This window comes from Tasmannia lanceolata, unplaced genomic scaffold (genome assembly GCF_043159265.1).
Source record: "Tasmannia lanceolata isolate RefF3 unplaced genomic scaffold, GAP_Taslan_0.1 ptg000018l, whole genome shotgun sequence".
Lineage (NCBI taxonomy): Eukaryota > Viridiplantae > Streptophyta > Magnoliopsida > Canellales > Winteraceae > Tasmannia > Tasmannia lanceolata.
Window position 1 is genome coordinate 14,137,147 of NW_027518695.1, and position 15,294 is coordinate 14,152,440.

The 15,294-nt window shown below is 38.1% G+C and overlaps 1 protein-coding gene across 1 annotated transcript; it reads right to left on the reverse strand.

Annotated features, from left to right (window-relative positions):
- Positions 1-1,656: 1,656 nt before the first annotated feature.
- LOC143849783 (Ras-related small GTP-binding family protein) lies at positions 1,657-12,624 on the reverse strand. Its single transcript, XM_077358972.1, has 8 exons — positions 12,457-12,624; positions 3,413-3,485; positions 3,227-3,327; positions 3,050-3,115; positions 2,848-2,945; positions 2,162-2,224; positions 1,988-2,080; positions 1,657-1,897 (listed from the first exon to the last, which is right to left on the reverse strand). Exons 1-8 carry the CDS (start codon positions 12,527-12,529, stop codon positions 1,814-1,816), a joined length of 651 nt encoding a protein of 216 aa, XP_077215087.1. The 5' UTR covers positions 12,530-12,624; the 3' UTR covers positions 1,657-1,813.
- Between the last annotated feature and the right edge of the window lie 2,670 nt (positions 12,625-15,294).

Genomic DNA, 15,294 nt, shown 5'->3' on the forward strand with positions numbered 1-15,294 from the left:
AAGAAAGAAAATTCGATTACATCTGCTTATTTCCTTTCCGTTGATTTTTATTTAGCGGCATTTTAGTCATTTCTGAGGAGTCAAGCAGTAAGAAAGTTCTGGCATGAGTGTTTTTGGCAGGCCTTGAAGTCCCGTCCAGCTGGTAGGGCAGAGCTACCCTTCATATTTAAGTGTAGGCTACTCTTTAGGTTAAGGCATTTAGAGCCAGCAGTTTTTAGATGAGGAAAATGATAACAACACACTCTTGTGTCAGGTTAAGGGTGCAACTTGGGTAGGGTTGAGGCCGACACTAGCCCAACCCGAGTTAGCATTCCCTCAACCCTAACCCGACCCGACCCAAGCCTCAGGTTAAGGATGGCAAACCCTAACCCCCCACACACCTCTAAATCTCTCAGTCTTACCCGAGATTGGGTTGGGTTAGGGTTCACCTACGGCAAAACAGATACAAACAGGTAAAAAAACTTAACTGTCGGAAAGTTGTCTTATTTCCCACCGTACATGAGCAAGGTTAGGGGCCTACCTTGCTCACGGATTAAAACAAATTAATTGTTGGGCCCACCAACCGTCATGCATGTTAGAGAAGAGACCGGTAAAAAGAAATGCAATAATCAGAATAGGATGTTAATTCCGCGCCTGATTCTGGCATTCCAAACACACCCAAACCGAGAAGGTGATGACCCCGACATGTGAGAACCCTCCAAATCAAGATTCTGCATCACAAGTGCAAGTGTGGTATTTCTAACACCAGGGGCCCAATCGTTTCGTATTATCATTAGGCCAATAATCAGTTGGGGCCGTCACCATCGGCTGTCACAATCCGAAACAAACGGGGCTTAAGAACAGAGACTTTCTTTTAGGGATTTGCAGGTGGCTGACTGGTCTGTCGCTCGTCAGACCAGCAACCTCGTGAATGAAGACTTTTGTCTTCATTCCCGAGGTTGCTGGTCTGATGTGCAACCATGAAAATAAAATTCAAAGAATATTTGTTTACGCAAGGTGAGAGAAGGGTAGAGAGGGTTGGTGAGGGAGAGGTTCGAGAGAGAGAGAGGGGAGCAAGTGATAGAGTTCATAAACAGAGATAAAAAAATCCCTCCTGAAATGGGATATTTGTTTTCCTTGTTTGCCAACTCTATCCCATGCCCTCGGCCCCATCAAATCTCTCACTCCCACCCTTTTGCCTCTCATCGATTGGTTAAACAAATATTACATGCAGGTTAGGCAACCACGAAAATAAAATTCACGGACTATTTGTTTACCCCGAGTGAAGAAAGGTAAAGAGGGCCAGTAGTGAAGGAGAGGTTTCAGAGGGCCGTGTGAGTGAGGAGAGCATATGAAATGTGTGAAATGGTTGGTCAACAAAGAAAAAGATACCCTCTTTAAAATAGGATTTTTATTTTACCTGTTTCCCAACGCCATCCCCATGCTCTCCTTACCAATCCCTCAAATCACTGTCTACCGTCTCTTTGTCCCCTGCATTAAGGCAATGTTTGGCAGCAACGAAAGAGTTTACAAACGGAGTATTGGCTTATAAGTGATGGGAAAGGGGCATGGAGGCTGAGGTTGCCAAACAAGCCAAACATGAAACATTTTTTCCTGGTTGCCAAACATTCACTGTAAATTTCATCATTTTCATGGACACATCAAGTTGAGAGTGTCTTGTGATCCAAAGCCAAAATCATATAATATAAATTAGTCAAAGACTGAGAAACTACATTCCACACAAGATTAAGTAGTTGAAAAGAATGAAAGGGAGAAAAATAACAATAACTCTCCAACATCCATCTCCAGCCACTGCTCTATCTACATTTCTCTCTCAGGAATTGCAGCAAGATGATCTCTCTAGAGCTTTACCCTCTCCCGCCGCCTGGTCTGGTTTGTTAATCTTGATCGTCTGAGGCTGCCACCAAGCAATGATAAAATTCTCAACACTACTGATTTGAATTGATAAAGCAAAGGATAAAAAGTTAATTGTGGAGAAGACTCTTACCTCGGATTTGGAGTCAGTTTCTGCGAGCCTCTGTTTGATGTCCCTTGCTATTGAAAAGAAAACTTGCTCCACATTTAAATTCGTCTTTGCACTCTGCAATGCCATATATTCAGTGTAAATCAATAGCCGGTGGTTTAAAGGAAAGAAAAGTTGTCATGGATAATGGTTACTTACAGTCTCAAAAAACTTGATGCCGTACTCATCGGCAAGTGCTTGGCCCTTTGAAGTAGGCACAGCCTGGAAACAGGTTTAGTTAGTAATGGGGATGAATTTAACAGACAGAATGTGGGGGGTAGAGCCAAATGCCCTATCAGTTAGGATGCAAGGGTTACACATTGCCGACGGAATTGTATTTCAGAGATTCTTCTAAATGGGCGAAGTACCCTAATCGGATTCCAATACAAAGGAATCTTTGTGATACCTCTAGATCTCCTTTATCTGTTTTTTTCTTATGAATACTAGTGCCCCAACTTTACAATTACTGCATGTTTCGGGTTTTAACCATCTTAATAGTAAGTTTTTATGTGGAAATAAAACATTCTATTCAGTTAACCTATTTAAATTTCAATATGTTACCTTTCTATAACCATATTATTATGGGGAAAAAAATTGAGAACTGATTAAAGGGTTTTGTTAACGAGTGGCCCCTTGATTAAAATATTTTGACGAATCCACAAATCTTTCTTTTGGAGATTTGCCGAATCTGACATCCGACACTCGATATCAGTGTCAGAATCCGAAACTTGTACCTGAACTTATACAACATAGGGGCACATAGATTGGTCCCGACTTAACCAAAGGAAAATATAGAGATAAAATGAAAAGATCTGCAGAGAGAAGGTGGATCCAAGTGAACCTACCCTCTTACTTTCATCCATGTCAGCCTTGTTCCCCACCAGTATCTTGTTGACATTGTCAGAAGCATGTTGCTCAATGTTCCGAATCCAGTTCCTTATGTCTAAATGTATAAAAAAGTCAGTTTAATGAAAAAAGAAGAAAGAAATGAGAGCGAATACCAAATATAGCTGTTTAAAGATCAAATCGTAAAGAGGAGAATTGTACTGTTAAAGGATGACTCATCAGTAACATCGTAAACCAGCAAAATACCCATGGCTCCCCGGTAGTAGGCTGCAGGGAAAAATAATAACCATTTTTTTAAATACAGAATAAGAACTATTTGGAAGGCCTTTAAAACTCCTCAAAAAACAAAAACAAAAATACAAAAGGGGAACAGAGCACCTGTTGTAATTGTTCGGAACCGTTCCTGGCCAGCTGTATCCCAGATTTGTAGTTTAATTCGTTTGCCATCAAGTTCAATGGTTCTTATTTTGAAATCGATACTGCATAGGGAAGCACAACTTTGTGACTGAAGAAAACAATAAGCAAAATAATCCTGCATTGTGATAATAAGATAAGAATGCACACCCAATGGTCGTAATAAAACTGGTGGTGAAGGACCCATCCGAGAAGCGCAGAAGAAGGCAACTCTTACCAACACCTGCAAAAGTCGATTGTAATGGAAATCAAATTTCAGAATGACTGGCTTGCATACAGTTTATTAGGACGCATTGAATAGTCACTACAAATTGTGCTGAAGGTCTGTATTGATAACTTCGCAAAGGTTGAAGTTGTTAAAATTGTACTGTCAACAAAAGCAGGGAAGGATGCCTTTAGATAAGCATCCACAAGGTTGATGAAAGACCAATCTAAAACCATCTTTGAAAAACATTTTCCAACCAAGAAATGAGATATGGAAAGACAAAACCGAGAAATTTTCCCCTACATGAGTAACAGGAATGCAGGTCTCATACTTAAGAGACAGCAAAAACGAAGAACTATAATTGTCAAAGGTCATCATTTGCGATAGCATGCATGCACGTACATAGATCTATAATTATATGCATATAACCTATACCATAAATAATGGGAAAAGTTGAGGGGTCATGACCAAGCCCCCAAATTATTTAAAACCTTATAAATGTAAGTTCCCATAGCTATTAAATACCTTACAAATGTACATTTTTAATAGCTAATAAGTATCTTATATCTTATATTTGTAAATTTCCATCTCAATACTTCTATGTAAATGGGAAGATTTTAAGCGAAGATCAGAGGCAAGTATGCGGCAATCAGAACAGATGGCACAAAAATGGAGAGAGAGAGAGAGAGAGAGAGAGAGAGAGAGAGAGAGAGAGAGAGAGAGAGAGATTTCATGGGATAGGAGTGGAGAGGGGGAATGGTTTTTATTTTTTATTTATTTCCTTCATAAACACTGAATTAACCTCCTCTTCCTTTAACCCCTCCAACTCCCTTTGTCTAGACTGATCAAGGCTTTCGGCATTCTGCAGTCTTTGCCCCAAAACAAGTTTGGGAGACTCAAGAATTTTAATCTGATTATTTCCTTTGATTTCTACATTCTAAGTCACTCACCAGACCACCATCTCCTCGTGCTTGCTAGACAATGGAAATGCCTTTATTCTTGTTCCCTTCCTTGGGCCACTATACTTTAATTCAATAATATTTCAAAACTAGACTTCCTAGGAAAACAATTAAGCATGAAAAGTACTTAACATCAACATGCAAACTAATTAAGCATCTATCAACCAAAAGATAAGCTCGACTGATTAATTACAATCGAATGTCCAACCATGGAATATTTTTCAATTTCGGAATATTATTAAATTAATCATTGCTTTTATTAAAAAAATGTGTTACTTTTAACAATTAGAATGGAAATAATTACTCATCAACCAAAAGAATTTTAAAATCTAATTACCACAACAGGAGAAATTTAGAACACAATAATGTCTAGGTAATAATGGAAAATAATTAATTAAATACGCATCAACCAAAAGATAACCTTGATCAATTAATTAAAATTAAGCGTCCAACCACGGAATAGTTGTCAATTTTCACATATGATTTTTATTTTTATTTTTGAATAGTTTCACATATGAAAATTTGTGGCATAATTTTAAAATCTTATTGATTTAATTATTTCTTTTATAGAAAAATAAGAGTCGCTAACTTACAACTCACGCATGGATCTAATTATCACGACAAGAGGAATTAGGCTTAAGGAAATTTAGACCACAAGAATATCTTGGTAAGCTGGGAACTTCATCAAGTGAAACTTATGAACCTCATCCCAACTCAAGTGAAATTTTTGGCTAATGCCCCTCCAATTCCAGTGAGCACTCTTATTTGTCCACCACTATTAATGGTATTTAAAATAACTACATGAAACAATGCCACAAACATCCTAATCTCATTGTCGGACACTCCAACAAACAATTTATTCACCATCACCCACTAGACAATATACCTAAAGCACAATCTTCGCAACATGCTGACAGGTTTGGACTTCCCCTAAAAGACTTGTTGATCCACTACATCCAAATCATCGAAGGAATGGCCACAAAACAAAGATTCCATAGGAGCTTACATTTGGAAGTCCTAGGGTCGAATGCCATGCATCAACAATCTCCGCTAAGGAGAAAGGCATAGCCCACGAAACCACAAAAAGAGAGGATGAATTGCCATAATTGGGAAGCCACCAGACAATGGATCAATAAGTGGTGAATGTCTCCTCAACCACCCAACACATGAAGCACCGGTTGATGATGACCTAGTTTTGACAATCAGGTCATCAATGGGTTATTTTTTTGGATGGCATCCAGTGGTTAAAATTTATCTAGGCATGCCATCCAACCAAAAGCAATGATTCGTTAAGGGGAAGGGGCTCAAATGTACCAGTCTAGACACAAGATCCACTTTTCCAATGGGGAATTAGTACAGATAATCATGGTGAGATTTGATCCGCATATGCAGTTCATATGGAGAAATATAGCATAGCTAAAATCAGTGTATGGTCGGAGTATGAAAAACGTTTAACTAATGGAGTAGGTTTCACATTGATGTTGTTAGAACTTAGAACTTTGAACATGGGATGTAGCACCCTATAGATAGTGAGTGACACAATATCCATGATGGGTTATACAATGAGATTTAGGTGAAGCTAGACTTCCCAAGAAAAAGATACTTATGAAAGTATCCTTAATTACTTAGCATCTACATGCAAAATAACTAAGAACGCATCGTCCAAAAGATAACCTTGGTTAATTAATCACAATTGAACGCCCAACTATGGAATATTTGTCAATTTACACTTACAAAAATTGTGTGGCATAATTTTGAAATACTATTGAATTAACTATTTCTTTTCTAAAACAACAGTTACTTAGGGAAAAAAAACAGTTACTTCTGAAACTTAGAATGGAAACTAATTACTCATTCATGGATCTAATTATAATGGTGAGAGGAATTTAAGCTTGTGGAAATTTAGACCACAAAAATTACTAGGTAAGCAAGGAAAATAATTAAGTATGCATCAGCCAAAAGATAACCTTTATCAATCAACTAAAATTGGATTTCCAACCATGGAATATTTGTCAACTTTCACCTGTGAAAATTGTGCATAATTTTGAAATATTATCGAGTTAATTAGTTCTTTTATAAGACAAGAGTTACTAAACTAATTACTCATTCATGGATCTAATTATCACGACCGGAGGAAACGGACTTATGGAAATTTAAACCACAAGAATTTGTAGGTAAACATAGACCTTTTCTTTTTTTTGAAATGGCAATATATATTGAAGAAGAGAACCAAGAAGGTCACCAGAATTACAAAAGGGAAAAAAAACAGCAAAGGACAACAAAAAATTCAATGGCGGTAAACATAGACCTTCTTCAAGTAGAACTTATGAACCTCATCCCAAGTCACGATGTGAAACTATTGGCTAATCCCTCCCCATTTCAAATATGTACTCTTATTTATCTGCCACTACTTATAGACTACATGAACCAATCCTGCAAATATAAAAGTTTGGGTTTAATGAGAGGAGCATAACTACCCAATGAATAATACTTTCCTCAAAAGCTAAACTTCTCTGAATCTCTTTGACAACCAAATCCCATAATACCTTCCCCGATTTACCAATACACACACACACACACACACACACACACAGAGAGAGAGACCAATATAACGCAATGGGCAACGGTCTCTCTCAACACCCAATTTCCTAGAAACCTCTAGAGAAAAGAATCTTTCAATTCAGACATTAGTCAAAGATATGGGCATTTTGTTGCAGTTTGGGTGGTCTTTCTCTCATATTCATCGCGAAGGAAATGATTAGGCTGATTTCTTAGCCAATTTTGGTGTCTCAAGTTCAAAATTCAATGGTGTGGGCATATCGCACAAGATGCCAATTTTGTAAGCTTCTTTTGTTTCCATTTTTGGTGTTCGCTTTCTAAATCCGGCTAGCCTTTGTATCTTCTTTTCCTTTATTAATACATACTTGTTCAGGAAAAAAAGAATCTTACACACCTACCCCAAAACAAAAAACCCCACAACCTTGAAAATAGCCTCATTTTTTGGACATGCTTTGTTGGATAAATGAGCTGATATAATACCATAGGTATTATTACAGATATTAAAACATCCCCTCCATATGGGATCGATAATTGGTTGGGAATATACGTAACTATGACAGTCTGTAGGATTACGGATATGAGGAATTTGTACCATCAAGGCACCCTGTTGCCTCTCTGAAACTGGATGGGGTGACGATGTACGTGACATTGGAACTATATGATCTGGGTCATCTTCTACCATCTCTACAGATTCAGACTCTTCGTCTGAGTTGTCATCATCTGCCAGTATCAACCTTCTCCTCAGCTTTTTAATCATTCTATCTTCCTCCCACTTCCGAACATCTGAATCCAAACAGTTATCCTCTTCCTCCAGCATAGAACAATCACCCATTAATACTATAGATTTACGTGCAATGTCCATAGATTCAGGCATAGTTGTAAATTCCGTTTCGGTCGCCATTTCGTTTTGGCCACCGAAACGAAATTTCGGTGGGATTTCGGTCATTTCGGTGCATTTCGGTCGAAACTTTTCGTTCACACAAAAAATATATTAAAAAATATGAGAAAAATTCAAAAAAATAAAAAATAAATAGAAAAAGATGAAAAACTAATAAATAGTCCAAAATATGTGTCAGGGTGCGGGTACGACACGACACGGGTACGTGGGTACGTGATTAAGTTCCATATTTCATAACATGAGGTATCAATACATCATTCATTAGAAAAAAAAAGTCTGTTACCAATGTGTTGACCAGTGCCTGACAAGATGAATAATTTTTAGAGACCAAATAATGAGATTTTTTTTACCGGACTTTTGGGATTTAATAATGTTTGGACAAAATAGATTTTATGAATTTTTAAAATTTGAAAAATACCCCACCGTTTGGAAGTTAAGAAAGTTAAAATTTTGACCCGACCATTTTTCTTTGAATTTTGTACTAGAACTGGAGAGTTGACTTTTTTTCCTTTTAGATTTGGGTGTTGAAACTATTTTTAATAAATCCAAAAGGGGGGTATTCCGTTATTTACATGTAAATCTTAAGTAAATGGACAATAAAATAGTAAAGACATTTACTTAAATGGTTTACATGTAAATACCGAGTACAGGAAAGTAGAGAAGTACAGGAGAGGAAAGAGAAGCAGCAGGAATCCAGTCAAACTAGCCCTTATGCACGATTCCGGCCGGAATGGAGAATTTCGTCCATTCCGGACGAAATTCCGGATTTCGGAAAATTTCGTCCGGAATGGCCGGAATGGAACGAAATTTCCACCGGAACGAAATTTTTGGAATTTCGTTCCGGAATTGTAACGAAACCGGTTCGTTTCGTCCATTCCGGACGAAACGAAACGGAATTTACAACTATGGGCAAGGTTGCTCTGTGGTATGCACATTAAGATCCCTTGAAGTGCATAGCTCACACCGCCAGTTGACTTCTTCATCAGCGCCTGGAATTTTATCTAAACAGTAGCGATGCTGAGAATAAATTTGGCACTCAATGCAGTAGATAAGAAGTTCAGGGTAGCCTGTGTCACCGCACTTCTGGCAAAAATTTGCCTAAGGGGTGCTAGAGTGAAGGGAGCCCTTGAAAATAGCCTCATTGCGTCAATAAGAAATAGCAAATAAACCGCTTGAGAGAAAATCGCGAAGCAAAAAACTATGATCAGAAAATTCAAAGGAAGAAACCTCACAACAACTTGTGCGGTCAAGCCAGAGCCTTCCACTACCCTTGATTCCATCACGCTAACCATTTCTATACTTGAAGACTCCACGATATTCACAAAAATGAAAGGAGAAAAATAGGGCATCCATGCATCATTATTTTAGATCTTGAAAAGAAACCTTCAGAGAGCCATCAACAAGACTGAAGATGTAGACAAGGAAATCGTACATGATGGCATCCAATTTTCCCAACAAGATCCTAAACCATTCTCCAAGGAGATAGTCTAAGAAAGCTAATCCATAAAATCATGAAGTTTCCATGGTCACTACACAGACTATACCTGCAATCCAATTATCGTCACCACAACCTAGGCCATCATACACATCAATGCAACATCGTGAATTTGTTGTTCGACTTTCAGAAAAACAACCTTCAACAACAAAACAATCTCACTCATCAACACTCAAAGATGCATGGATAACACTTTGCAATAATCTTATAAAAAACCAATCAAAAGTGGATAGTTGTAAAGTATTTTATTCCCTAACTAGTCACCTCACCAAGAACTCATAAGTGTCATTTCGACTTATATTTATCCTTGTATGACAAGGTAACTAGTAAAAGACCACCATCAAGTTCCATTGATTTATGTCTTACATCTCCCATCACTCCACTTACACTCAACATGTTTAGGGTCTTCAACAGTTAAATAGGTCAAAGGCTTAAACATAAAGTCTTCGGGGTAGTCGAACCAAATGAGAAAACCCATATTTTATACAAAACTTAATTAGGATAAATCACATGAATAGTAGGATTTTCTATTGAATCGTACACTTGATACAATTTTAGATTTAATCATAAGATTCAAATAGAAATCTATCAGATATGATTTCAATCGTAAGATTACAATCATAAAGAGTAAGATTGTCAAAACAATGTCAATACCAAGATACATCGGTGATATGAACTTCAATGAGAGACCTTGCATTGTAGAACTCTGGAGGGATGAGCTCATAAAATGATAAAGAACAAAGGCAACCGATAGAGAGCTGAATGGCTGATGTATTAGACACTAGCAATGAGGCATTTGTGGGTTTCTCAGCAGCATTTTGGGGCAAAATAGGGACATCGCGAAGTTTGATTTTTATTTTTTATTTTTTTTTGAATGATGATGAGAGATATTATTAATAGAATTAATAGAAAATAGAAAAAGAAAAAAAAAGGCAGAACTCCGAGACAGAGATGGTCACTACAAATAGAAAGAAAAACAGACAAAGCGAAAAGAAAAGGACAAATCAACAGGGGGCATAACCCTCGAGGGAGGAAGTTAAAATATTCTATACATTCCCTGGCTACCCCATATCTAGACATCCTGTCCACATCGCTATTGGCCAATCTTCTGACATGAGTGTAAGTAACAATAGTGTCTCCCACTCGTTCCCAATCTCATCAAACCAATGAGCATATCTCCACGGGTGTGAGCGGGTCCCCTTCAGACACTTTATGACATCGAGAGAGTCTCCATCTACTATTAGATGGTCAAAGGTGGTTCTCTTATAGATCAGATCCCGTGGAGTACTACTCTTACCTCCGCTTCATTAGAATCAGTTATCCCAAGTGGGCCCGATAAAGACCAACTCATCGTCCCATGTTCATCTCTAACCACCCCTACTACACGGCTAAACCTGCAAGACCAAGGTTGCCGAGACTGGACCCATAAATTTCATCTGCCTCAGGCTGGGAGAATCCCATTCAGGAGTTGGAGTAGCCTCCTGCTCATTGTTGTTACAACTCCCTCTCTAACCATGCCTTAGGTGATGAGTTGAAACAAACCTAAATCTAGGCAGAATCTTTACCGATATAATGGGAGGGCTATTATCTTGACGTTTGACAAAGCCCTTGAACACGTTCCTTTCTTTCCAAAAGACCCAAATGGTGGCTAGCATAATCATGTTCTAAAGAATTTTGCCTTTCTTCCGCAAGGGGTAGAAACACCAACAGTCCAGAAGATCGGCAAGCCTGGTCAGGGAAAACCATGGACGAGCACCATGTCCAACCCGCTTGTCTTTGCCAATCTTCTTAGTGGAGCATGCTTCCAACATTCACAACAACCTTGCTACCCTATCCAGCTCTCTATCAAAGAAATTTCTCCTAAAGTTAATCTTCCACGAGATTCTACCCTTATCACCACTTTATCCAAAACCAGAGATTAACAGATCCGGAAACTCCTCTTTGAGAAGAGATTTTTGTCATCATTTGTCTAGTCAGAATCTTATTCTATCTCCTGTGTATACTCTGAACCTTATGCCCTTCTTGACACCATAATGGAGTTTTGATAATGACTACCGCCTCAAAACAAAAAAAAAAACAATAATTACCACGAATGAGAGAGGAAGAGGGTCCACACGATGTTTTTGCCCATATGAGAGATGAGAGAGAGAGAGAGATAAAAGCAGTAACACTTTGTAACCATCTGACAAGCATAAAAATCTTAAGCAGTGTTTCATCTGCATGACTCTAGTACACATACTTTCCTCAAAACCAAAGTTGTCAAAATAATCCATAAGGAACCATAAAGACGCAAGTTTATCTAATTAAGGAACTCCTACACCCACTATAATTGACCATGATGCAAAATCTTCCACCATCTTTATTTCAACAACAGAATTAAGTCAGAAAGGCCAATACACATGTTTGTCAGGATACCCAAGGTAGCTAATGCTAACAAAAATTTACAAACATATATGTATTATACTTACATCCTTCACAATCATATACATATCCATATGATGGTTTGAAGGGATCAAACTCACACTTCAAGAAATCTCATTACAGAGACAGATTTCCAACAATTAGGCTCGAAATTTTGTAAAAGGGGAGTGATAAATCGACTCCCAAATATGATAAATCGACTCCCCATGTGTCTTTCTCTCTCCTCTGGGTTAGAGAGAGAAAGAGGAGAGAGATAGACACATGGGGAGTCGATTTATCATTTTGGGGGGTCGATTTATCACTGCCCTTTGTAAAATTGTATATGTCGTTGACTCATCTCAATTCTCGAGATCTAATCTCCATCCGACTAGATAAAAATTTCATTATTTCTTTCCCAAATCAATTGAAAGAGGCCTAAAACCTAAGCCCTATAGAAACATAACCTTGGGTTCTTATAAGTTATAACTGGTGAAAATTATATCAGATCAATCAAAAAGAACGAAAAAAAAAAAATCAACAAGATCGAGATCTTGTCGTTCGTCTGAACATAATGCAAACGAAAAACCAGAACTTGAAACCCAAAAAACAAAGGCAATGTAAAAATAAAAGAGAAAAGGGGTAAGAAAAAATAAAACCCTAGAAAAGCGAATCGCTTACCGCTATCACCGATGAGGAGGAGCTTGATGAGATAGTCGTAATCGGCTCGAGCCCTAGCAGGTGGAGCGGCCATGGAAGAATAAGAAAGAAGAAAACCCTAGGTGGGAGTCTGCATAAACGAAAACAAAGAGAAGAAATAAACACGACCAATCAAGGGGAAAATAACATGAAAAGAAGAAGTTGGAAAAAATTAAAAAATACCTGTGTGACCGAATATTGGTCGTGTTTGTTTGATGTGTGGTTTTCAAATAAGTACGGTTATGGCCCACTCCATATAGGATGATCCAACCCGTCCATTTGTTGGCCACATCTTGGGCAATGATATTCCTACCCTTCACCGGTAAAATCCCCCCTCTTTTCCGTGAGAATGGTTCAGTGGGCGGAGACAAAAGAGGGGACAAGCATTAATTAGAGAAAGATATTATGATGAGTGGAGAGAGAAGGTACAGAGATAAAGAGAGACCACCATTTTCAAGACAAGATTTTGCTGATGTAGTCAAGAAAAAGCTGATGTGACCACTAAATATTCTCCCATATAAATCCTAGGAAAAAAAAAAACCCAGCAACCAAATGGAGAGTTACGTTTTCCCTTACCTTTGAAAGTCAGCGGACAACGTTTGGGCGTGGGGGGGTATTGGTGAAATTTCGATTTAATGTCATTTTGAAATTTCAGAATTTCGGTCCGAAATTTCGAACTAAAATACCAAATCATTTCAGCTTGGAGATTTCTGATTTCGCCGAAATTTTGGATTTCTGTGGGGTCCGAAATTGGTACCAAAACCGAAATTTAAAATCTTAATCCATAAGTGTGTTTATTTTATTTTATTTGGGGGTGGGTATCATTTCCCAAATGATTTCCATGGATAATCCTAACCGTCTAATCGGCTGCACATTAATATGGAGAAATTCTATAGGTTGGAGGGAATGCGCATAATAAATGCACTTTGTTGACTTTAGAGGTGGATATGTACCAATGGGGGTGCCCTGGGAGCTTGTTTTGCAAGGGAGACCTTCATTCTATCATTCCGCCGTATGATGTGTTATCTACTTTTTCATGTCTTCATACTCGAAAGCAGGGTTTTAAATAATAGCCAAAACTGAAATTTCGGCTGAAATTCAGTGAAAAAAGAACAAGCAAAATTTAAAGTTGTGCCAAAATTTCAGAAAAAAAATTAAAAAAATGACAATCTCTGCCAAAATTTAGGTTTCGGTCTGAACAGAAATTTAAAATTTCGGTATTTCAGCTGAAATTTAAAACCATGCTTGAAACCTAATGATACTTACACGCGGATGGTGGAATCCCTTGCAAAAAAAAAAAACCAGCTACAAGGACGCTATCGGTTATTGTCAATAATATCTTGATCCTAGGCCCATGATCCATTAACCCTTGTTTGCGGGTTGTCTCATGACATTCCACAAGATCAACGTTCTCGATTTCATAGACATGCCCTCTATGCCCTGTTGGACCCACAAATGTCATTTTACCCACTTTTTGTGCAATCATTCTCATGCAAGAAAATCTCATATCTCAGCCTGACCCCATCCCATCTATTGAGGGTCCTATCACCTGAGTGAGGTCTTGGTGCATCTATATTTTACCTTGTGTTATGTGATTTTCATTCATTCCAACTCAAAAGTTGGATAAATATTAAGAGAAACCCACGTAGTTAGATTCCACATCGAACCACACACAATAAAAGAAGAGGAAAAAAGAAGAAAGTAGAGAAAAAGCAACAAGGAGAAGTGTCTTCAAGGATATGCTGGGAAGATCCTCTCCCATCAAGCCCTATAAAAAGCTTCACACCCAAAACACCTTATTTTTAAGCCTTAAGCCTCTTGCTTCTTCTTGACTAACGTCCCAGCAGGAATCTTTATAATTCCGGCATGTCGACTGTAAAGAATGACACCGACGATGATGAAGACAAAGATGATGGTAGTGAAAGGCAACTATGATGCTAAACAGATCACATGGGCAACTACGAACCTTTGGCAATGTCTTGTGTCTGAGATTTCTTTACCTCACTAATCATGCTCAAGCTGTAATCAAGAATGGTTTTGTTTACTTCTAATTTCTTGTTCTCTTCTTCTTTGTCTATGGAGTTGAGAAAAGTAGGAGATCTTTTTTCATGGATGCCTTCTTCTCTTCTATTTTCTCTCCCTATGTAATGGATGCAAATATACAATAGCTTACTACTTATTTTCGGAAAGGATATTGATATGCACACTCCCCTTTTTCAATGATGGTACTTCTCACATTATAAACCATTAACCACTCCTTTTTATGAGCTGTTGATAGCTTCTAGGACATGGTAAGTCATTAGCAGAAAAGTGTAAATAGAGGAGTGTCATTATTAGATGAAATTTGCTAGGGTCCATCGCAAAAGGCATTTCACGCCTGGTCTGTCACATCGGGAATGGAGACACCAGCTTTTATCTCCATTCACAAGGTGGCTGGTCTGACATGTAACAGACCAGCCGCGAAATACCTTTTGCGATGGACACTAGCAATTCCCTTATTAGATATATCATTTACCCTTCCACATACTTGATTATTTAGGATAAGTTCTTTGCTTCGAAAAAAATCAGCCCAAAAGCATTATAGGAATTTAGGATCTGGAGAAAGTGTGCGGAATGGATAGGGTATGTTGAACAACATTTTTGTCGTTTTTCCATTTTTAATTTTTTCATTCTCAGCACAATAAAAGTACGAAGGCGTTTAGGAGAATGGTTAAAGAACAGTAGAACACAACCTTAGGTTCTCGGGTCATCAATGGCCAAGAAATGGTGGATCCACTCAACTGGTCTATTTAAATACATAATGGGAATGGACAAATGCGC

Coding starts and splice junctions, on each gene's coding strand:
- LOC143849783 (XM_077358972.1), bottom strand. CDS start 12,529: ATGGCCGCTCCACCTGCTAGGGCTCGAGCCGATTACGACTATCTCATC. Junction 2,946..3,049: donor TGATGAGTCATCCTTTAACA/GTACAATTCTCC, acceptor TTATACATTTAG/ACATAAGGAACTGGATTCGG. Junction 2,081..2,161: donor GCATCAAGTTTTTTGAGACT/GTAAGTAACCAT, acceptor ATGGCATTGCAG/AGTGCAAAGACGAATTTAAA.